Source organism: Anoplopoma fimbria, chromosome 6 (genome assembly GCF_027596085.1).
Source record: "Anoplopoma fimbria isolate UVic2021 breed Golden Eagle Sablefish chromosome 6, Afim_UVic_2022, whole genome shotgun sequence".
In the NCBI taxonomy this organism is placed as follows: domain Eukaryota; kingdom Metazoa; phylum Chordata; class Actinopteri; order Perciformes; family Anoplopomatidae; genus Anoplopoma; species Anoplopoma fimbria.
The window spans coordinates 23,200,111-23,224,540 of record NC_072454.1 but is presented as its reverse complement, the minus strand read 5'-3'; the positions used below and the strand labels follow the sequence as shown (position 1 = coordinate 23,224,540).

Genomic DNA, 24,430 nt, shown 5'->3' with positions numbered 1-24,430 from the left:
GTCATAAAAATGAGCTGTGGAATTGGCTGTTTTGAAGTAGAAACATGGAGCCCAGGAGACCGCTACAAGCAAGTCTAACTTTGTTAATCCTTGTAACCAGCAGCTACGGAGGACAAATAAAATCAGGTGAGTCTTCTAGGATTCATTAGTGGTAGATGTGGATCCTTCTGGTGTTCAGTCTTAAACAGTCAGAAGTGTTTCTGAAGACTTGACGCATGATTCTTCCAACGAGCTGTGACTTGTGACAATCAGAGTAAGGTCTCCATAATCAAGGTCAACATTCAATTATGACAAATGGACCTGTCGGTAGTATGAGAACTTACTCAGTCAATAGTATTGGGACAGTGTTATCTTGGTAAAGATAGTGATCTGATACACCCTTCTGCTATTTCATGTTCATGATTTACAAAAATAATTGCCTACATCATAAATCAGTGCTGCTCTAAATCTATGAAGGTGCCACTCTGAAAATGGACCAGGCTCTGTTAACTTTTCATAACCAGCTGACCGAAGAAGTGCAGGTCTTCTTCACGTCAGATTACTGCTACAAGGTAAAGGATATGCAAGTCAGCAAAATTACTAAAGTTCTCCATTTGTCAATTTTAGTTTGGAATTTAAATGTATGTTTCTCACCCAGATCAAGAGGTACAGTGATTTAGCATCGGACCCCCCCCAAGTTGGAGGACTTACAAGACAGATTTAAAAACTCAAATTAAATTCACAATATCTTCGATCTCCCAACTTTTAGTCCCTAGTATTAGTCGAGCTTCAAAGACACAGTATCCTACATTTCTCATAATGCAACACAATGGCATCTTTGACTAGACCTCTGCTGGCAGTAATTGCTCATGTCTGTCAAACCCCACATCCTCAGTGTGTAATGCATCTTTCTGTTAAAAAATCTGATGTCATCATAATGTTAAATGGAGGACTTTGAGGAGAATGTTGGTTTGCTGCAATGAGAAACCAGCAAGGAGTACCAAAGCAATTCTCCTTCAGCTCATATCTGTGCAAGTATAGTATATCCAAGGCTTTAGGAGGATTCCACATTGCATTTCACTACATGTGTATCTGACAAATAAACCGTAGGCTCTTTGAATCCCTATACCGTTAATCATCATGAACCCCTTTGAGTGTACAGTACATTAAGTCAGTGTTTCACCTGTTTTTTACTTCCCAGTGTGTGTACCAGCATTTGGTTACTGTGAAACCCAACAACAACAATGCATCTGTGGTGATCAGCACTAAATTCACTCTCACTTTGCAAGTGGATTCACAGACCAGGAATGCAACTCTTTGCAGGTAAAACCAATAACATCCAGCCATCTACAATCCTCAGAGGTAAAAATGCTGATTTGTTTCCCGTATATTCATCTTAACTAGCCGTGGGAGTGTATTGCTCTTGTTTCCAGCCATGATATAGTGTGGTGGCATCCGATGATTGCATCAGCAGTCTGTGGGATTATTTACAGGGCTGGGGGAGTAATCCTGACCTGCTTTCTGGACCTGAGTGATGCCCTCCCTTAAACTACCTCCCCGGGTATCGATCAGGAGCCTTTTTGGGGTTAATAAGACCTGACATTCCAATATTGATGAAAAGGGCTCATTAAAGCTTCAAAGCTGCTCGTCCTGTGGAAACCTCAGCGGGGATGTTAACTGGAGGAGACAGGCAGCATATTTATAAACAATCAGGACTGACAAGACACCAGGGCAGATTTTTCCATTTGGGGGTCACCTGTAAACATGGTGGAGATTCTGTTGCAACATGACAAGCCTCTGGTGCTTTCTTACCCTCTCAGAGGTCTGGTCTTGGGCTTCCTAGATCAATGCTGAGGTCTCTAACCAGACTGTGATGCTATTGATTTCCTTTTCCCCTTTGAAAAAAAACAAAACACTCCAGTGATAGCTAGTATTTCATCCCAACAGTGGATCAATATGAGCGTGTAATGCTTGTTTTTGGGGCCTGACATTGGAGATGAAGAGAGGACAGAGAGATGCTCTTTAAGTCTGCAGACACTAGGTGGTGCTCCTGAGCTTCATAGTGTTATACAACCATCAGAAGGCGATGAGAAGACAATTTTCAATAGTCAGGTCAAAAGTAAAACAGCAGCAAGTGGATGAAAAAAGGTAATTTAATATCTGTTGCTGAGGAAATAGAAGAGGGGATCAAATAAAAAACAGCCTGTAGTTTTATGTGCTTTTAAGGGAAACTTATCTCAATATTTCACTGTTTTGGATGCAGGTGGAGTCAGACATATGGAGAAGGTGGTCATTACTCTGTTTGGATCCAGATGTCTGAGGCCGCCAGTTACCCCAGCTGCACTGACGCTGTGGTTAAAATCCCAAACAATGAACATCTGCGTAAGTGCACAAAATTGACGAAGACTACAGGAAGATGACGTTCTGTGATCAGTTGCAAAGTTTAGAATAACAAACAGAGTGACGAGGATTGCTTTGGTGAGACACAGTGACAGTAAGGGAACCTGGGTCCACGCTCAGGCCAAGCCTTTGATCCGCTCTCTACTTAATTGAGTCAGCAAAGAGGGGCATCACTCGGCTTGTCCACATCTACTGAGCAGTAATACTCCTCCTTCTCCTGGGACATGATGTGTATTGATCAGTTAAGGCGTGCTTACTTGAAAAGGGATAAAAGAAAAGCTTTTCTGTTTGTTTTGAAGGCCTGGCTCCGTGCGTGGAGCATTGTGGGTAATACATTAGGGAGTGTGGAAGGATTAGGGCGTAATGGGATTTTGAAAGCGTCTCTCTCCATAATGTACACTGTACTTAACAATATTGCAGATTATGTTGTAGATCAGACTTTTAAGGCCAAGTAGCCATTATCCCAGCCGATATATGGTCAGCGTGACGGCACCCCTCACCGTATGATGAGATCCATTAGCTCTGCAGGCCAGTGATTACACAAACTCCCCATAGGACTTGCTCAGCTTAAGTAATGGTCTGGTCAGCAGCCCGAGACAGGTTAGAGTTGCCATGCTAGGGGAATTTCAAAGTTTACTTCAGCGTCTCAGATTGATCGGCTGTGGCTCTCTGTGATGTCATTTGACGGGTGCGGTATTCTTCAAGGATTTGTTTCTGTGCAGCTACTATCAGGTCCACCCTTTAATCACGTTAGTACTGTATTCTGCATTGTTTTACAAACCACAAGTCACCTGCTGAGGATGAGGGTGAACATAATCGAGTTGTTTTGAAATGAGTCCATTCATTTTCTATTTAATCCGACAATAACTAATAGAGCGAGCATGGCAGAGATCTGGTGTTGTTTCACTTCTTGTGCTGAGAGCTTTGTGGTGTTTGTTATGCGTGTGCAGCAGATAGGCCACGACCTTTCCGAGGCGATATAGTGACCACTCTTTGTTCAGAGTGGATGTCATAGTGTGGATTCAAGCACAGGTTTAAATGGCTGCTTTTTGTTTGTTTTTCCTCTGAAGACAAACATGGGGCACCCTTTCCCCTCATTTCCTGTGCTTTGACGCAAAAAGACCATACTGATATCACCTGAGCCTGTGTTATAGTTTTAAAATCTCTAGCACAGCTGTAAAATGTCTCACATATTTTTCAACGCTGCTGGTTCAGATGGTGGGAGAGCAATAATGTAGCAAACTGTGGATTTTAGCATAATTTATGTTGGACATATGTCTCTATCTACATTTGTATCTACATTAATTAGTGAAACAGATCCAGGAAAATACATTTTCTTTTTCCCTTTTTTGTTCCTCAAATAATGAATAAGCTTTACCCTAATCTTAGTTCTGGGATCTAGGTAGATCTCATCATTCCTTGAGCAAATAAAAGACATTTCAGCTGCTGTGTTTGTGCCCTCTCGTACTATATACCTCATCTTGACCTCGCTCCTCTCTATGATGCCCTCTGGCAGACCAGCTCTCTCCCTCAGTCTTTGTTTTCTTGTACTTGTTCCAGTGTAGCCTTACATTTTCCTCTTCGTACGCCTGCAGGGTTAGATTACCCAGATGGATCGACCAAGAGTTTTCCATTAGGTCCTTATTTGTCACTTGAGGGATCCCCTTTGACACTGGTTGACTGACAGAGAGCCACAAGGGAGTCCAGAGGCGAGTAAAGCAGACAGTTTGGACTGCTAATCAGGCCTTTTATCCCCAGTCAGATTGTATTGAGATTGTATAGAGATGTACAGCATAAAGCTCCTGACATGGACTTCCAGACAGAAAGACCATGACATCGGATTGTACAGTCTGATTACACATTGTCCATTTTTAAACATTTCCTTTTCTTATTTTCCAGCTCTTCTGGTGGCAGCTCTCTTACTGGCCATAATCCCTCTTTTAGTTGTTGCAGCACCCTACATCTACAGGTACCCATATGTTTTTTTTACATCATCCGTAATTAAAATACCATCCTGCGTTTGCTCCTCCATCAGAACAAGGCAGCTCAGACTTGTTGTCCCATTTACAGGAGGCGTTGTACATCAAAATTTATTAAGACCATGTGCTGCCAAGGCCCACAGTACTCAGTGGATAATGTAAGTAAAATCTGCCTCTAATGAATGCATTAGAATGATATCTTAATAAATGCAATGAGATGAGTGGTTTGATTGATTAGTTTTAGATCAATCATAAACCAATCAAATGAAATAAGTGACAGTCTCATCAGGTCTAACTGTACAATTTTGAGATACAAAACATCTCTGTATGAACCATAAATTACACAATTGTATTCATAGATAATGTGCGCATGAGATAAATGTGGAGACCTTTTCTTTTTTTTTCTTGTTTGGCCACTTCACTCCTGGAATTTCCCAGAATTTAAAGCTTTCAGAAGAGCACTTTACAAAGCAACTCTGCCACCTTTATTTCTTCACTGCAGAAAAGTATTGACTTATAATCAAACAATAAAGTTGCCTTAATCCAACAGTTACATTGCATTATTTTTATTGGCAACTACGCAGCCTAAGCTGGATACCAAAATTGCTCTGAGACTCCAGTCATCAAGACGTTCTGGAGACACTAATGGAATGATTGATACAAATGTTAGCAGAGCCATTTGTACAGCAGACTTGCATGGAAGCGATAGAGCGTCCTGTCCGTCCAATCATCTTGCTTGATGGCAAGAGCTGCTGTGTAATTTTGGTGAGCATGAATGGCTCCTCTCATTCTTCCATGCAAGATGTCTCTGTCTTCCATATGCTGTCTGGATGGCATGCAGATCCATCATAACATATTAGTGCTGGTGTCTTCCTGCTCTGGCTCTTTAAACTGCTGCATACAGGCCAGCAAGTCAGGCTAATCCAACTGAGAGGGCACAGGCCAGAGTCATCTCAGTGCTGCCTTCACAGAGAGAGAAAAAAAGAGGCACCGACACACAGCACAGAGGATGACATGAGTAGGAAGATATCCAACATCATTTAGAGGAGTTCTGACCCATGTGACAATTTAGATTTTTGGTTTTGTCAGCATCTCAGTTTAAACTACTTTTTTTTGTGCTACAACTATATGATAGTGGTATGGTTTTATTTATTCTAATTTTGTCATCTGGTTTTAACCTCCACATTATTTTCAATTTAAAGGCTAAAAGTACAGATGGTGTGAAAAATAATGGGGCCACTGCAGAGCGTTTTAGTGGCTTTTTAGCATTTTGTTTTGTTTTTTAGCAAATAGCTTTAATAAACCGACTTCACTCTACCTACTCAGCACCAAAAGGCTTTCAGACAAAGTTAGCAGCTAGTGAGCAAAGAGCAACATTTAAAACACAATCTTTTTCAGGAGTTGGTGGAGACCAAAACAGAGCTTAAAGTAGAGTGCGAATTGGACTTTTTCATCAGGTGACCAGAACCGTGACTTCAAATGAATGCTAATGTTTCCTTGCCTTTTCCCTGATTATCTGTATGAGGCAAAAGACTTTCAATGTTTACACTTTGTTCCATTGTCCCCAACTGGCCAAAAAATCAGTCAATGCTGCTTTAATACGTTTAACAGAAAAGTCTTGAAAAATCTAACAAATGCAAACACAGATTAACTTCAACAAATATCAATGGGACAAATATCAGTCACGAGTTGAAACAACATACTACATACAGTGGTCACATACAGTAAGTTAACAAATGATGCTACTTTTCATAGAACCGTGTATGAGCCAGACTAGTGTCCAGTTACTTTAAAGCCACGTTATTTTGTCTACCCTCTAATTGTTTCTACAGGACCGAGCACAGGCTTGTGAAGCCGAGCACAATACCACTAAAGCTAAACCAGCACGTCTGCTGTCACTGGACACTTTCCGAGGGTATGTACGCCATCAACAACCATCCTGTTTATCAGTCTATCACCACATGTGGCCCGTTCACATGCTTATTCTTTTTCGAGCAGTCTGGGGCATGATGAAGATCTACAGACCCAATATAATGAATAATTACAGGGGTCACAGTCTGGCCACATGCTCCCCTAAGCTTTTGTTATCAGGCGGTATAGCTTTGGGCATGATTTCTGATATCAGTGCGTCTCAGTTGGAACGTTGGAACAGTGTGTTTCTGTTGGACAGGAGTGATGCATGTGATTGAATCTGGGCTCTCTGCTAGCCTTAATTGTGGCCTGGGGGTAGACACAAAGCACGCCTCTCTGGAAACAGGATGCTGGTGTGGCTTTGACCTCCCCCTTGCCAAATAATTGATGTAATAATACCGTCAACATATCAGCACACATCCACACGGCCATAGATCTCCTGCCAAAATGGGGAGCGAGAGGAAATCCAGCAGCACAGAAGCAGCATCCAGCAGACAATTGGCATCTTCTACATCTGTGGCTTTCTTTTTGGATGGAAAGCCATCTGAAACCACTGTGCATATGCACTGAATTCAAAATACCACATAGTTTTATTTAGTTTGGGAGCTGAATTAGTTGAGTACACTTAGACCAGACTTTACAAAGGTTCAAGGAAAGGCTACATTTTGATTTCAATTCTGTTCAGTTATATTAGCTGAAATGTCACTTTTCACATATTGATTTCCTGATAGGTGCTACTGGAAATTGTCATACCTGGCAACGCACTTAATCAAGCTGTGACTCAGCGCTCAAGATTAACGCTGCGTGTGCCTCCGCCGCCCTGTGACTTATGATCCATACTCCCCAATAAGTAACAACTTTCTGCAGAGAACAGACGTATCATCGACCATAAACGCTGAGACATTTCTGAAAGCAAAAGGCTTTTTCTTCTGAGCTGAAAGGTTTTCCTGATCATTGCTCAGGCTGCACTGACATGATATACAGAGAACAGCGGGGTACGGTTGCACGTTAATTTTTCTAAAAGGATTTGGTTTTTAATCTTGTGCTGCGCCACTAAAAGCCTGTCGCCGGTTTCCATACTGTGGAAAATCGCACCGTCAGGAGTTAGCAGCGCCATACGAGAGAGGGAACAACTATTACAGCAAAACAATGGATTGTCAGTTGCATTTAACACCAGCTGGCTGACTCATTCTGTTCATTATTTTGACTGAGCTCCAAGTTTCCCTCCGATTCAGTTTCAGATATGCTCTGATGTTTGGCCACCAAAAAAAAGAACCTTGGCATCTCCACTCAAGTAGTAATTTATTATGACTAGATTGGATGTGCGTGTATTTGATATGGCCAGCACAGCAGGTAACTTAATACTCTGCAGTGATAGAGTGCAACTATCCATTTGCAACTGGGAAATGTACTAAGCTAACACTCTAATTGGTATTGCATGTACAGTGATTCAAATCAAAGAAGTCCATAAGCGTCTATCAGCGAGTCATAACCAGTTGTCACTGCTGCAAGAAAGACACATTCATCTGTAATCTGTAAGCTATAAATCATGAATGCTGAATCACAGACATAAATTAAGTCTTATTACTGCAGTGACAAATGCTCATTGGAGAGCTTCACAGGGATATTTACAACTTCAACCTGATTAGGAAGCAAGAAGTAAGCCTGTGGTGTTTCAACCTGGACATTATTAACTTTGGTGCAACATAAAGCAAAGTGAGCTCAGTGCACATCATAATAATTAAGCACTCATAGTCTCCCTTAATCATAATTAGCCGCCACTAGTGTCACATGTGTGTGACATTTGTAATGTAAAATTAAGCTCTCATTTCACGATCAGACGCCCAGAGTGTTTTGATTAAAAAGATGGCCAATAAGCTCTGATATTGCAGAGATTTTTTTACCGGGTCTCATCTGGCCAGTGAATTAACCTCTTGTCTTTGTCACTATGGTAACTAATGGATGTGTTCGGCAAAATTTAAAAGATGGCCTGAATTCATATGTGTGCGCGCATTAGAGAGAAAGAATACATGGACGCATGCTGCAAGGTTTGCTCTGTTTTAATAGCCCTTTTGAGATGATAGCGGCCGATTAAAATCTTGTATCGGCAGGTTGGGGCTAAAAGAGCAGTAATGGCTTTGGTGCACCTCTTAATTGAATCTAGGCAGAAAAACAAGAGGAGGCAGAGGTAGATACAGTGCATCTTATCAGGGAGTCTTGTTCTTAGAGGTTGTCCTGATCTTGTTATGGCTCTTAAAGACCCCCTCGATGATATTTCTTTTTCCTTTTTGATTCAATAAAAACATGAATTAAAAGCATACATTTAAGTACTTAGAAGGGGCGAAAGGCTTGAATTTGCTTCAGATCAAACCTCTCGACCCTGCAACCCTTTACATTCCCCCACAAGTGTGTTGTGTTGTGTAATGGCCCCCCCACCCATATTCTGACAGGCAACGCAAACACCTTTCTTCCCTCCGGTGTCCGATTCAGTGAAGCACTCCATCACGTGTGCTGTGTTTCAGCAGCCTTTGCCAGTGCTAAAGTATAAAGTGTATCATATATTAGACGCAAAGTCTTTAGTCAGCACTCCTGCTTGGGTAGATCCAGAGGACAAGTGTTCATTTCCTGAGTGATTCATAATGCTTAGATTGCATTACCTTGCATTTGGAGTGTGACAGAATAAAAAGCCCCTCCTCTGGCCTCTTTAATTCAAAACTTGATATTGTATCAGATGTATTAGTTAGATGGTAAGAAAGCAGTTAGATATGAACGTTTTATGCTTTATTTATAATTGTTTGAAAACAGTTTTCACCCATGTTTTCTATCATTCACTCTACTGCGTGACGCTTAATCCAATTTGGTGTTTTACTCCACAGTATGCTATAGCACTGACTCATTGTAGTGTCTTTGTAGGTTTGCCCTGACAGTGATGGTGTTTGTGAACTATGGAGGAGGAGGCTACTGGTTCTTTCAACATGCACCATGGAATGGTTGAGTAAAGTATAAGACATACACAAATATTCAAGTAGATTTTATAGCTGAAAGGACAAAAGCTGAAAGTGGTCAGCCTGTTTTAAAGAAGGAGCCGATACTTCTAACATTAATGTACGCCTTCTTTCACATTAAACCAAATGTGAAATGAATGTGTGAACCCAAAGCTATTATTCAATAGCATCATTCTCCTCATCATATCAGCAACATTTTCTGACCTGTTGTCACTAATTATGATAAATGAAGTGTCAAACCAAACACACAGGATGCCATTTCTCAAATGAGCCAAATCAAAGGCACAATCCATAGATTTTGATTGTTATTAACAACCAGGGAGGAGACGAGAGAGAGGCAGGATGAATGTTTAAATGGTAGCTGGGAGGATATGGGATGCAGTTAATGTGTAGCACTCACCTCCTGCAGCGGCTGCTCTTGAGGTGCCCTGGAGCAAGGCACCTCTGACTCAAAGAGACCGTGGTGAAAGGTTAAAGCAATGTAAATAATGTAAAGTTTTAAAAGCGGGAATGCCACTGCAACTTTTATGAAATCCATGTCCTGTGTTTAGGGGTGTTCTCAATTGAAATCTTCCAATAGCCTCTTTGCCACATCTACAAGGGGTGTATTGATTTCATGGGTGGTTTGATTAATCTTCTCTTTGCTGCTGTCACAGGAGTGTAGATATTTATTTACCTTTTGAAAATGGAAAGTTAATGACTGAAGCATCACTTTAAGGCGATAACATTGTTCTTAATTTACCTTGTAGTCATTTCTGATTGCAGAGATTAGAAAAGGGCAGGAACTGTGTAATTTAGGCATCCAATTCAGGTTTTTAATTGTCTATTGATACTATTGTATGCTTCTGGATTTATTGCAGGTCTAACTGTGGCAGATCTTGTCATGCCATGGTATGTTTGTCATATATTTTAAGGTCATTTTAATCTATACAAATATGCACATTTGTGTGGATATATACGTGTTTTAATAGCACAATACTGTTACTACTACTATTGTTTCTTCCAGGTTTGTGTTTGTTATTGGGACTTCAGTGGTGTTGGCTTTCAGATCCATGCAGAGGAGAGGAGTAAGCCGCCTGCAGCTGCTGCGCAAAATCAGCTGGAGAACAGTTGTCCTCCTGCTGCTCGGCTTCTGCTTCCTCAACTACTCTCCACGAGACGGACCACGTAGGTGCAAAACATGTAGCACAGGATGGAACAATTACATTATTCTTTTTCTGTACTGTTTTGTTCTATACTGGAGAAAAATAATTAAAACACTATCGCTGGTATGTCTAATAATATGTCCACTTGTTACATGTACAGCACTGTGAGTCATTAGCTCCATTGGAGAAGAGAAAAGAGGCTTCTCTTTTGTGTATGCACAAAGAAGCTCGGTTAAAAACAAACTGCATTGACTTTATATTATGTAACATCTAACAATTATGACGCAGATTCTGGAACAAGGTATGTTCAAGATAAATTCCATATTCCACAGACCTGCAACGATTGGTGGATAAATCAATTAGACAGAAAATTAATCAGCAACTATATGCAGAACAATTGATCATTCATTAGTTGATACTTTTTCTTGACTTAGCTTTAGCAAACTGAATATGTTTAGGTTTCTGACTCTTGTTGGCACAAAACATGACATGTATTAATATTAGCTTGGGTTCTAGGAATTTTCATAGGCATTTTTCACAGTTTTCTTATTATTTACAGACTAAAAAATCAGCAGACTGATTATTAATGAAAATAATCGAAGATAGGAATAATGTAGCTTATATTTAGCATGTTCATAATATGCACAAACTAAATGCCTTGTTTTCACAAAACTGCAGTTAGTCATGTGACAAAGACAAAGATAAGTCTTGATCCAGATGTGTGATAAAAGCCAAAGCTGCAGGGCTGTGTCGAGGTTAAAGGAGGGCAAGCAGGCTGAAAAAATACCCATTTCATCGTCCACCTGGGGATCCACAGTGCGCCCTGCACACATTAGCAATCCCAAGTGCTAATGGACTTTCCTGGGTGAATGTCTGCGTAACTGGGTTAACAAAAATATTATGATTGTGTGTGCAGTCTCAAAACCCAGCACCAGGGGACGTTTAACAGAGGCAGATTGAGCAAAAACAACCGCTCGGGTAATGGACAATTACAAAAAGATAGTGTTACACTCTTCAGCCCCATGCAGCTGCTGTAGAGGCTGCTGCTGCTGGAGCTGATCATAACAACACAGTGACTTTTACCATAAACTGCAGCTTTGCCCTCCATCTCCAAGGACGTCCTCTGCAGTTCAGTCCCAGGGTCTGATCTAATAAGAGAGTGGAGTCACATCAGCTCAATACGTTAAACAGTTTCAATGTCAGACGAGACGGAAGAAGGTGTTAACCTTTGACAGAAACTCTGAGTCATTTCAAATAAAAGGCACTACGGTTAGATCATTGTCAAAGCAGTGTCCTTGAAACTCCAATTTTGGTTATTTCATTTTTGTTTTGTCACTCCAATGAAGGACACAGTACGTTGTTGGTCTAGACGATTGGAAAGCACTTTATTTAATTGATGAATTTCACATTCAATAAGATCAACTAAAAAACTCATTGCGGTGAAGCTAAACACATAGCTGTTTCTCTTGATTGTGTCAAATCAAAAGCATTTATTTGCTTAAGGCAACAGTGTGTTTTCAATAAGTTCCAAGAAAAGATCCATCAGATGAAGATGAGGTCAGAAAGTCAGATTCAAACACCTAAGGATGTGTAGCCATCAAAAGATGTTTAAATAAGAAAAAGCATCTTTTTGAAAAGTTCTTTTGCCTCAGCTATTTGCTCTACTTGCTGATGATTCTATACCGTTCTGCTAACTTCCACCATAGAATCATTATTGTATTCAATATATCACTTAAAGTGCTCAGACATGGGAAGTAGACAGCAGAGCTTTCACTTCTTAAATGTTATTGAACGTCAAAAATGATCTCAATTCCACACCCAAAAGAAACCCTACATAGATTAATCAGAAAGCGAATCAATTTTTTTTAACTATTTCCTGCAAAACTGTGACTTTAAGGCTTTTGATTTCAGTTACAGATGTGTGTGGGGCGACAGATACAGTTAGTTATCTGGCTGGAGGTGTAACCAAAGGATTTAACAAATGTGTCATAAGTAAGAGCTTCCTCTTTTCCTGTGAAAAGAGAGATTTCCGCCCCTTATTTGATTTGTCCGGATCAATGATTGGGATTACACTGTTTTCACAGCACTTTGTGTGCCAAAGAGGTTTTCAATTAACTAATGTGTAGATAGATTACCATCTCTCAACCACAAGCCCATTTTACCCCCCCCCAATTTGTAGAGACAAAGAGATAACTGGGAATCTTTGATTAGCTTCCCAGGTTCTTGACACGTCCGTATCCTGAAGGCTGACACCATTTGCAATGTGGCGAGCTGTCCATCATCCTCCTTCAGGAAGTAGTGGAACGATAGAGAAGAGGTTCTCATGTCCTCCACTATCAATCTCCTGATTTATAATTTGCTCAGATCAGCAGGAAAAGCTTCACACCACTGAGTTATATCTGTGCTTGTACATGAGTTATAAGGTCAGGTACTCATCATTTAGTATCAATGCACTGGTAGTTGTTCATGCTGTGTGTTACCGGCTGTGTTTCAGTGTCCTGGTCCTGGCTGAGGATCCCTGGAGTGCTGCAGCGTCTGGGCTTCACCTACTTTGTTCTGTCTATCCTGCAGACTTTCTGGGGCCAGAAAGAAATCCCACTGAGAGCGGTGAGCAGCTCTGTCAAGTCCACTTTATTCTGTCATTACACACCAGGGGAACCAAAGAAAAAGTCCAGCCTGAAACAACACATTTATAAACGGCTAATTTGCTGCCAAGGTGCACCTTGGATTCCTTGGCCCATTGTTATTGCTGGGATAACTGGCCAAACATACATCAAGATAAAGTTGTTAAAAAGTGGCAAAGAAGATGAGTAATTTTGTATTGTGTTATGCAGAATCCCTGGTGGAACCCCGTCCAGGATGTGATCCTTTACTGGCCACAGTGGCTGATTATCATCCTGCTTGAGACTCTGTGGCTCTGCATCACTTTGCTGATGCCCATACCCAACTGCCCCACGTAAGTCCAAGCAAGGTACCCACTGTTGTGGAACTGACCAAGTGCAATCCTCCCATTAATCCACTGCACACATATGCTAAAAGTGAAAATCTCTCCATGCTGAGATAATCTCCAGTTGGGGCTGCAAGCAGCGCTGTTAAATGTGCACCTTGTGTTGCTGGTGTTATGAACCGGCGTGATTTATGGGGCCTGTGGTGGATGCTTCAGAGGGCATAATTAGCCAATCCCAGTCTGTCATGTGCAATAAGAGGAGCGGAGGCAGAGGATCCATCTTCCTCGCTCGGTGTCTTCTGCTCAGTGTTGTTTTTTTTCTGTGTTTTTTCCCCTCGATTTCTGTGACCCTGCATGGAATCATTGTTAGAATAGTTTCAGATCAAATAGTAGCACTGTTTCTTCCAACATCTAATTGTTTTTTTATTGGAATGTGAGGATTATAATGATGCAATTCATTTATAGGTGCCCTGAAAGACACCTTACAGGCACAGTTAAAAACAAGCAGCAGTGTATCATAAAATTAACAAAACAGAAATATGCAATAATAAGTTGATGTATTGATTAATAAGTGAATATATTGCGATAGAGATTTCTAAAGGGTGCCTGCAGAACAGCTATAGGCGGAGTCTAGACCCCAAGCTAGTCAAAGATTTGTGGTGAACACAAATCTAATACAAAGCTTAAGCAGTCAGATAGAAAAACCTGCCTGATGAACTTCTCGTCACGTGTTCCTTGCATTTTGTTTAGTATATTAATCATTTATTATTTGTCACTTTTTCAATGCTATAAGAGGTCCTTTAATACAGATAAATCTATATTGTTTGTTATCAGAGGGTATTTGGGAGCTGGTGGAATCGGTGATAACGGTCTTTACCCAAACTGCACTGGAGGTGCAGCAGGGTACATTGATAGATGGATGTTTGGTGATAACATGTACAGGTACCCCACATGCAGAGTAAGATCTTTTTCACACTCACCATTCATTATTTTATCCATCTATATTAAAACCTTACAGATGGAATTAAAACAACCCTGTTGATAATTTTCATCTTACTTTATCTAGGAAATGTATCGCAGCACGCAGCCCTTTGACCCAGAGGGTGTTCTGGGTACAATCAACTCCATTGTCATGGGATTCCTGGGGATGCAGGTAGGATGGATAATTTATTTCCCATGATCTAAGTTTTTCTTAAGGTGTCACTATCTTTTTTTTTTCCATTAAATTCCAAATTTCCTATTGCTTGGAATAGGAGTAATGTTTCTCGTGATATTGTAGTTTGCAAATGTATATTTTAGCTCAGTTTAGGTTATTTATTGAATAGTTATGAAGGCTAATTAAAGGGTCAGGACACCCTTAATGGGTTTTGTGATATCTGACATTTCATTTGTGACCCTCAATCGATTTTTTAATTCCCAGAAAAACTCCAGTTCAACCGTCTGTCATTCCAGAAACAGTGACAGTCGGTGAGTGTAATCCCAGACTCCAACATTTTTATAGAGAATGGATGTAAAAATGGAAACGGAAAACTTTTCAACCAGCATGTCTGAGTATTATTTTTGTTGGCACCACTGTCATAACTGAACCGCTCTCCATTTTCCTCAGACCCTAGAGTTAGTAAGTACAAAAAAAACGGTTACAAGCAAGTGACCTGGAACAGTTTCTGGAAAGATGTGTTGGTTTTTGTTTCATGAATGTTTTTATTTCAACACTTTAAGCAAACAAAATTTTATTCAGCTTCTTTGAAATTCAATAGATACTTTTAGAATCTGAGCTGGCTAAAACAGGCTAGATACCACAAGAAGTAAGTGAGAAAATACTATATGGATTTATGTGATCAGGAACCAGATATCACATTAACATCGTTTGATAAGACTTTCTTTTGGTAAACAGCGTCATCAATAATGAGTCAGGCAGAACTTGGTACTACAGCACGTGAGACAGCAAGAAGCTTCAAAAACAAAAACCCACAAAATTATGATAAATTCAGATGAAGTATTGTGAAAAGTTAACGAGGGAAAACCGCTAAAAATCTGGAAGACACCAAAGTAACCGTAGAAAGATATGTGATGTGTCAAGGTGTTGTCTGTGAAGAGAATGTAACTCTTGTAACCGTAGAAAGATATGTGATGTGTCAAGGTGTTGTCTGTGAAGAGAATGTAACTCTTGTTACTAGACAGCTTTTCCTTTCTGTCAGTTTCCCGTTACTAAGAATCACACAAAATATAATACTTTAACTCGTGCTCTTTGATGGATTATGGACTTTTGTAACTACAGGAAATGCTTAGACAGATCCACCGTGCAAGAGGGGCCGGCTCTAGTTAGAATAAGGCCATACATCAGAAGAATGAAATGGTTACGTTCTAAAGCACAAATGTACACAACCACACCTCCTCACAAACCTGTGGGAAGGTGCCGGATTTGAATGAATGCAGCCCAAGGTATGCTTCCTTATGCTGTAGCAGTCTGCTCTTTCTGTGCCTGTCTGTGTCAGGCTATATACATTATTTTTAAGGAAATTGTTGCCTATTATTCCTTTAATTTTATTTCTTAAATTTCTATACCAGAGCTTCTTTAGATAGAAGATTAGTAATATTTTTCATTGCTAATATGTTAATGATAAAAAAAATACATAAGACAGTGAGACTATAGCAGCAGTACAAGTTAACTCTGTACTTAAACAAAGATTATGTGAACAACTCTGTGCCGCTTCATTGTAAGTGCACAGCTGCCCCCTTTAATGACAAAATGTTGTCAGAAAGTGAGGAGAGAGCTTTTGGTCTTTAGACCTGAGCCTCTGATGGCGGCTGTGTCACTTATAACCATTTGTGTTGTGGGAAGTAGCCATGCAAAAGCAGCCACATTGCTCTATTCCCGGTGGGCGGTTAGCACTGAGCCCTTCAGTCAGCGAGTCTTAGACGACACACCAGGTGTCCGCTGCCCTCCTCTGTGCTAATGTCCTCAGCTGGAACATATTTATCATCACCAAATTAATCAGAGGGTGTGGATGACTTCCACCACACATCTGGCTCATCAGGATAGGAGAAATGTGACCGCCACGTCAGGGACGCGGCATTGAAACACACATCCCTACACAAGCCTATTTGGTTACCCAAGGACAAATACAAGTCCACACCGGTTGTTTGTGTTTACATGGTATTTCTCATTAAATGTGTGATTGAATGAGTTGTGGTGTCTGTGCTTATCTCTGCCTACTCCTACCACAGGCCGGGAAAATCCTCATTTTCTACAAGGGGATGAACATCCGCATCCTCTGTCGATTCCTAGTGTGGGCCGTCATCCTGGTACGTTACATCATGTGGAGGTTTTAAACACAGCTGGTAAAGTGAATGATGAGTAAATTGATAATTAAAACCAAGACAACAAATCACTTAAAACTTCCTCCTGCTTCTATGACTCACTCAGAGCTGAGCACTTTTATGGTTTTGCCTTGCAACTTGTTTTCCAGCCACTCAGGTGTTAGTCATAGCCACTGAAGCCATTCATTAGCAGGACTTAGTAGAGGACATGTGTGTGATCTCGGTACAATTAAACAACATCCATGTGTGGCTGTGTTTCCGGGCAGACATGGGTATCCAGCGCCTCAGGGGCATATACACTGTCTTTCATTGCCTGTGTGCTTCACATGTGGTTTTAGAATAGAAGAGTTGTGCATATTACTTACAGTCTACTGCAATCAGTAGCATCGGATGAAGAGAATGGCTAATTCATAAACCTGCACACTAAGTCTCAACAAACGACCAATCACATGACAGTATGGATAAAGTGGAATAACACAAATAGATCAAAGTCCATTCAAACCAAGAATAAAAAATAAATCTGCTAAAATAGCGTTTGTGGTTATATTTGTTTTGGATTTTTGTTCATTCTGGGTGGTCTCAAAACACAGGAAGAAGCAAGCTGGCCTCTATTGCATTGAAAGGGGGAATGTGTCCCACAGGGAGAAGCCAAGTGTTATACGAGACGGTTCGTTTTGCATTTCTAAACGTGTGACAGGAGGCTGTTAAGTCTGCTCTAACGAGATTGACAGATATCCATGTAGAAAAGCCTGGCTTTGCTGAGCTGTACTTGGCCACTGTTTGTATGTACTGACAGTGAGATGCTGCAGAAATGTAGCCGGTTTGCAAAGTGGGGTTAGTAGGAGCCTGCATGCCGTGGAGGCAGACATCCTGAGCTGGCAGTGCTGTGACCTGAAGCGATAATGGAGCTGGAGAAGCTGGCGGCATCACTCAGCCTTTGAAATCAAACTGCAGGATGAAAAGGAGGGGCCTGTAGATACAGCCAGAGAAAAACACACAGAAACAGATCCCATTAGTTTTAAGCTATATTGTTGTACATTACTGTACCTTTTCTTCTTTTTTAGATACCAGGTTCCTGCAGACTCTCATGGGTAACTGTTTGACCAATATGATTAAACCAAACTGAAGGTTCTTAAAATAATTAACAATTTCATCCAATAACTTGGTTTTTATCACTTCTACATTTGACAGGTTGGTTAGTCACATCAAGTCAAGTTTATTTGTGTAGCCCAATATCACACGATTTATCTCAATGGAGTTTTCAGGCCCATGATACTAATGGTTCCTCTTCTAGCCCATACTTTCCAAAAGAAAAAAAAAAAAATCCAAAAAAGCCTTAGCATGTAAGAAAACAAGACACGGAGTCTGCGGTCATGCTTCCAGCCCTGTGAAGTTGCATTTAGCCACAGCAATGCTTTCAGCTAAATGCTAACATGCTCACAATAACAACATGCAAGCAGTTATGTTTACTATGTTCATCGATATAGTTTAGCCTGTTAGCATGCTAACATTTGACAGGACTAAGTACAAATTACAAGGGTGATTGTAATATCTTAAGTTAAGCAGATATTTGGACATAAACCACAGTATTTAATACAAGATTTTGATTTAGAATATTAAGACCTGATGATGTTATCTGAAAAATAAGAGAATCACCAAAGTTATTACAATTCATCATCAGAGCATTGATGTTTGTTCTACATTTAATGGCAATCCTATACATTTCACTCAAAACAAAAAATTTTAACCTCATGGTGGGGTGAGAGGAAATTAAAGTCAGGACTCAACAAAGTATTTAAGATTCATCATCTGGGAACCATGAATGTCTGTACCAGATTATGAAAATTCATTCTGTAGTTGTCAAGACAATACACAATTCGTGCAATAGCTGTTGGGTATTTCGGTTTGGAACAAAGTGCTGGAGAGAAAGACAAACACTTCCATCCCCAGAGCTGAATACAACAATTGCAAAAACGAAAAGTTTTTTTCCACAATACTACAACAATATTGTAATCCATTAAGGTTCTAATGTGTCCAATATCAATGAATAAAATCAAATATAAGAAGCCGTGTAGTCCGAGGAATGGGTCTTTTGTGTTTGTGATCAGGAAAAGTCCTGTTCATATATGTGAGAATCAATTGAAATTCTTTTGTGAGAATTTAATGTTGTTAACCTCAATTCTTAAATGACAAATCTCCCCATTATGTCTCCTGGTGTTGAATCTTATTGACTATCATTGTGGAGCGAGTGACTGGAGGGAGGAGAAATAAATTAGATCCATTTGGCTTCTCCCAGAGGCACAGAGTGATAAAGTAACACATGAGGAAATAAATAAACATTAGCCTTTTATGCCTTTCCACTGTATCTTTTGTTTCACAGGCTAATGCTACATAGATGGTGTGGATGCTACTCAAGATTGTGATGCTGGATATGTTATATTCACGATCATACAGCGTTTAGTGATTGATCAATACAGGGACTTAAAATCCTGCTTAACTGAAATGGAGAATAACAATAAAATAGATTTTCTCACATTGGAATGGTTGATGGGGGAGCTGGCTTTTTTTTATTGATTCTGGGAAGAGATACAGATCATGTGTAAAGTATGAATACAGCCAATGATCGTCCCATTTGTTCTGCTTTGTATATATATTTACTTTGGTTTCTTCTTTAATCTATGTCGCTAAATCAACTAAATCTTTTTTTAGTCCAACAAAAGAAAGAAAGCAAAATTAGTTTTAACGATTGGCCTGCTCTTCATATTGACTTTTCTAATACGATTTTGCCTGAGAGGGGAGGCAGTGCAGAGCTGAACTGACTCTAGTTTCAGACATGTGCTCTTAACATTAGCAGGTTTTCTCAGTGGAGGAGGGAGCTCATTTCTGCAGGCACCCAACCACAGGATTGATATTATGCACAGGAGGTTCACAAACCAGAACCAGAACGTGTTGATACAGTAAAAGACAAGCCAGGTCTTACACCACAGTTCACTGTGGGTTTGATTTTTGCGGCGGATTGATATTCAGGGGTGACCATACATCTTCCTCAACAACAGCCCCTGTTAATTAAAATCCAACGATCAGGCTCCAGAAGTGAGATTGAAATTGAGCGATTGCCCCACATACCAGCCCCGTCCCACATCCTGCTGCCTGGATAGCCTGGAGACTCAATCCAGCCCCGGCTAGGCTATTTCCACACCATCGATTCTGTCATCTATACACATGATGGATATGCACCTAACAAGCATGTTTGGACTCTGATCCACTGCCCTGGGTTTCTCTCTGGAGCACAAAATGTTTCCTCAAGTATCTAAATCGCATGTAAAGGTAAATAGATGAGACAATAAAAGCTTTTATTGATATATGAGTTATCAAGATCGTACAGAGTTCATCTGTATTGTGGTTAATAAGGCTGGGGGTTTTACTTCAGATGGGTGTGACTCTGAAGGTGTCTTTGAGGTGCACAACATTCCAGTGTGGAGGATCATTTTGGCGTGTTTGCAGTCCAATATTGTGTGTGTGTCTTGATGGCCCTTCCTCATCTGACTTTCAGATAATCGGTTAATCTGCCACACTCGCTTGATTCTGTTGCCTCATGTTTTAGCAGCCCAATACTGCTTGCTTTATCGCCCTCCATCGATTTGAAATCTGTTTCATTTCCACCCTCAGGGAATCTCTGCAGCCATCCTTTCTAAGTGCACACGAGACGGAGGATTTATACCTGTCAATAAAAACCTTTGGTAAGTGCTTCCTGACCCTCTAAATCCAGCCACTTTTCCTCACAAAAGAAAGGATGGGTTTCCAACAGGCACAAATCAAGGCTGCTAAAACACGCGTTTACTTACCTCTAACGACAGCTACGACTGTAAATAATCACCCGCGGTGTCAGGAGTGTGAGGTGGAGCGGTTATACATCCTCACAACATGATCACTCTTCCTTTCAGCCAGGAAAAGAAAGGATGCTTTATCCTCTCTAGTCACTCACTACACTTTTTACCAGCTCTGTGTGATGGAACGGGATCAAGCTCTGGGAAAAGCATCTATATAACCACAGTGTTGTCTAACCGCTCCCAAACTATCATATGCCTTTTTGGTAAAACAAGGCACGGCATCTTGATGAATGTTTATAATGGTTTTGCATGAAATACAGCGCAATTACTACCTCAGACGTAGAGAACTTTACGACCTATGCATTTGTTCCACTCCCACATTCCCCTTAATATGACATGAATCATTTTAATGTTGCAGCAGGAAGAATACCATTTCATCTGTGATGTGTAAGCAAATTCTTCATGATGTTCCACAGGGGCCCCCGCTAACGCCGTGCTTATCCCTCGCCATTACCTGCCTAGCTTTTATAGGCAGTTCATCATACACAGGTTATTGAGTACGAGTCCCTGCCTGGATGTCTAGAAGTAATTAACTCCCAGCTAAGAATCCTTTTTGGCCCCACTTCAGCTGAGATAAAAAAAAAAAAAAAGCCCACTGCAAGGAGGCTCCGGGAGGCAGCCATTTTACATCAGATGATATAACATCAAACATTCTTGCACTTAGGAACAGACAGGGACATGGCTGGCTGGCACGGCTCCACGGGGCACGTGCCAAGGATCCACCACTGATGCTTTAAACCAATCCAGCAAACTGCGGGACAGTTTGCTGGATTGGCTCGAGACCCCTGGGTGTTATTTAGCTGCAGCACAGGATTGATAGACTCTCTGTTTTTACACCCTTGCTCACACCGAACCACTTACATTTTAGTGATGCCCAGATGTACGTTGTTGTAAAGTGTTGCTGATGGTCTGTCTCTTCAGGTCCTTGTCCTATGTGATGTGTATGGGCTGTTTCTCCTTCCTGCTGCTGGGAGGCATGTACTTCGTCATCGATATTAAGGGCTGGTGGGGCGGACAGCCATTCTTATACCCAGGTACTGTTTATTCACAAATCAAATGGCTCAATGTATACACTGTTGTTATTGTTTACATTATTAGAGAAGAAACAATGGGTCATGTGACTACTTGTAGTGATGAACAGAATTATCATTGGACTGCAGTTCTAAACAGCTCTATTGAAAGTCTTTCAGCTCATTGTTTTTAGTTTTCTAGCCTGTAGAAACTGCTAACGCTTCTTTGTATCTGTCGGATGTGTAAATAGGCAACTGTTTGCTAACAATTCGCCATATCAACTTTAAATATGATGATGTATCAGTGTTGTGTTCACAGCTAAAACATCAGTTAAATCAGGTGTAAAGTAAAGATTCTGGTACATTTTAACCTGGGTCTAATAATTGCAGCCACGTTGACAACACTTTAAGTTAACTTTGCACTCGCTACCTCCATTGAAGTAATTGGGGAGAACAGGAATTCTGATATATCGGAGCAAGCAAATGCAAATCAAGTTTAATATTTATTTGTTTAGTCTTGGTCAGACTCAGAGACTAGCATTAAAAATGATTTAGTAAAATGTAACTATTTTTAGATTTTTTTTTGAAGTTTGCACTGCTTGCCACATTATATTCTTTCCGAATACAAGTTTTCCAATCTCTACAGTGGAGGTGGTGAGTGCAAAGTAGCATGACTCATGAAGAATGAATAAATAGAAATACTTTACATTAAAACAGAGTAGTGCTGTTCAGCAACAACTTGAGTTTGACTGTTCTCCTCTCCTCCTCAGGGATGAACTCCATCTTTGTATATGTTGGCCACTCTCTCCTGGGTTTCTACTTCCCGTTCAGCTGGGAGATGCGCTTCCAGGAGAGCCACTGGGAGTGGCTTTTCCAAAGCCTGTGGGCGACTGCTCTGTGGGTGCTCATTGCTTACCTGCTGTACAGGAAGAAATTCTTCCTCAAAATCTAAACCAGGATGATTATATATCCCCTTTTCATTCTGTAGATGCAAATTTCTAATTTCTAAAGTTCTAAACAGACGCTATTATGTTTTATAGATTATCATAACATCGATCAGAAAAATCTGGCCTTAATTCAAATGCATCTGAGTAGGGGCTGCCTACAAGCAGCTCAGAGAAAGTGCTTAAAGTTTGTATCAAACACATGCTGCGTAACAAGTATGAATACATGTTCATCCATGAAACCCATTAAATCAGCTCCTTGTTTCTAAAGAAAATGTCTGATTCATTGTCCATGTGGGCAGCTGAGGATTTATTTGATGCCACTTGTTTTGTGCACTGAATAGACTGATTAAATCAAATATACTGAGGTGGTACTTAACAAATTAGGCCGAGTGATTCCACTACACACCAGGCCAGCCATTATGAGTCTGTTGCCATGGCCACTCCTTCTCCTTCTGTGTGTGTGTGTGTGTGTGCGAAGATACCATCTGCTGTCCGAGTGACAGTACTTTAATAGGGGTCAAGACGCACAGCTCACAAAGGGGTTTCATTAATGGGACCGACACCTCTTGCACTCATTGTATTAGAAAATCAGGGAAATTACACAAATCCAATTCATCAGAGAAGTACAACGAGCCCCCTCATAGAGCCTGAGCTCGTTACAGGTTTCACATTTTACAAATTTAACACATTGAGCTGCTCACCCTCTGATACAGAGTTGGTTTTAACATTTGGATTATAATATTTCCACATGGTTGACAATCGGGTTGATTGATTTATTGATGTTTGTAGAATGCACACATGATGGTAATGAACACACTCAGATCAGTGTGCCCTCAGCATCGGGTCAGGTGGCGTGTACATCATGAAATGAGCATCTAGTTAATGAAATGAAACAGCATCATGCTCTTATTCCAGAGTGAAACCATATTACACACTGCTCAGTAATGACATTGGGTAATATGGTGTAGCGGTTTTGGTAAGTGTCTTATGAACAGAAGTTGTTGTTTGAATCCCTGTAGGTGCATCCTCCCTTCTTGAACAACACTCAAGTTCATAATTGCTTTCTCAAACTACCGTGCCAGCCAGCGATGGAAACGCATAGCTGCATCTTCTTGAGATGAAAATGAAATCAATACAGACTGGCCACAGAGGTCTAAAGATAGCATTTGTGTGTTTACATGCAATGATAAAGCTTTTTATTTAGATATAAGCATTTAGCTGACTCAGTATGAGTCACTTACAGGAACTGCAGCGGCTCAAAACCCATTAGAAACATCTCGAGAAGCTGTTAATAAGGATCAAAATTAGAATGTCGGGACAGTGGAGATGATGAATATTCTACTTATGTTTCAGATTGAATTTCTGCTGAACCCAAGCTACAGAAACATTGTCAGAAAAGATAGCGTTGTCGTGGTTCCACATACCATGACTACACCACAACGTTTCCGTGTCTCTATTGATTCTCAATGAGCATATGTCTCATGATACCTATAGTCTGTCATATGGAAACTTTATCCCAGATACAATGTTCTCATTCAGACGGCTCTGCTTATCTTATATCACATAATGATCCCCATACTCTCCCTCGATACAGCCAGCAGCATGGACTGTGAGCATTGGATACAGTATCTGTTAACGTATTGACATCATTATTATATCTGGAAGAAAGTGACACATTTCTTGGAAATTTTAGGCAGTACCTTTATTTTAAATTGATATATTGGACTTTTAGATAGAAGCGTCTTGTAGACAAGTGGAAGGTAAATCAGTGTTGTGTGGCTGTGTAACAGTAAAACTGACTATAATAGATAGAAGTCAGTATAATTCAAATGTATTATAAAATACACATAAATATAAAATATCTACAGCTATTCATTTTCTCACCTTTGTAGGATT

General features: G+C 40.5%; 1 protein-coding gene across 1 annotated transcript; it reads left to right on the top strand.

Moving 5' to 3' along the window:
- The first annotated feature begins 44 nt into the window (after nt 1–44).
- On the top strand, nt 45–22,539 carry si:dkey-192p21.6 (uncharacterized protein LOC565246 homolog). The gene is made up of 18 exons (XM_054600787.1): nt 45–126; nt 457–551; nt 1,181–1,302; nt 2,243–2,361; nt 4,279–4,348; nt 4,450–4,516; nt 6,191–6,273; nt 9,183–9,259; nt 10,135–10,165; nt 10,281–10,441; nt 12,914–13,026; nt 13,254–13,375; nt 14,201–14,324; nt 14,433–14,519; nt 16,595–16,672; nt 20,357–20,427; nt 21,499–21,611; nt 22,358–22,539. Exons 1-18 carry the CDS (start codon nt 45–47, stop codon nt 22,537–22,539), a joined length of 1,797 nt encoding a protein of 598 aa, XP_054456762.1.
- The last annotated feature ends 1,891 nt before the right edge of the window (nt 22,540–24,430 follow it).

Bases quoted from the DNA above. Each gene is read 5' to 3' on its own strand.
- si:dkey-192p21.6 (XM_054600787.1), top strand. From the start codon at position 45: ATGGAGCCCAGGAGACCGCTACAAGCAAGTCTAACTTTGTTAATCCTT. The intron at 2,362-4,278 runs GTAAGTGCACAA...CTTATTTTCCAG, and splicing joins CCCAAACAATGAACATCTGC to CTCTTCTGGTGGCAGCTCTC. The intron at 13,027-13,253 runs GTGAGCAGCTCT...TGTGTTATGCAG, and splicing joins AAGAAATCCCACTGAGAGCG to AATCCCTGGTGGAACCCCGT.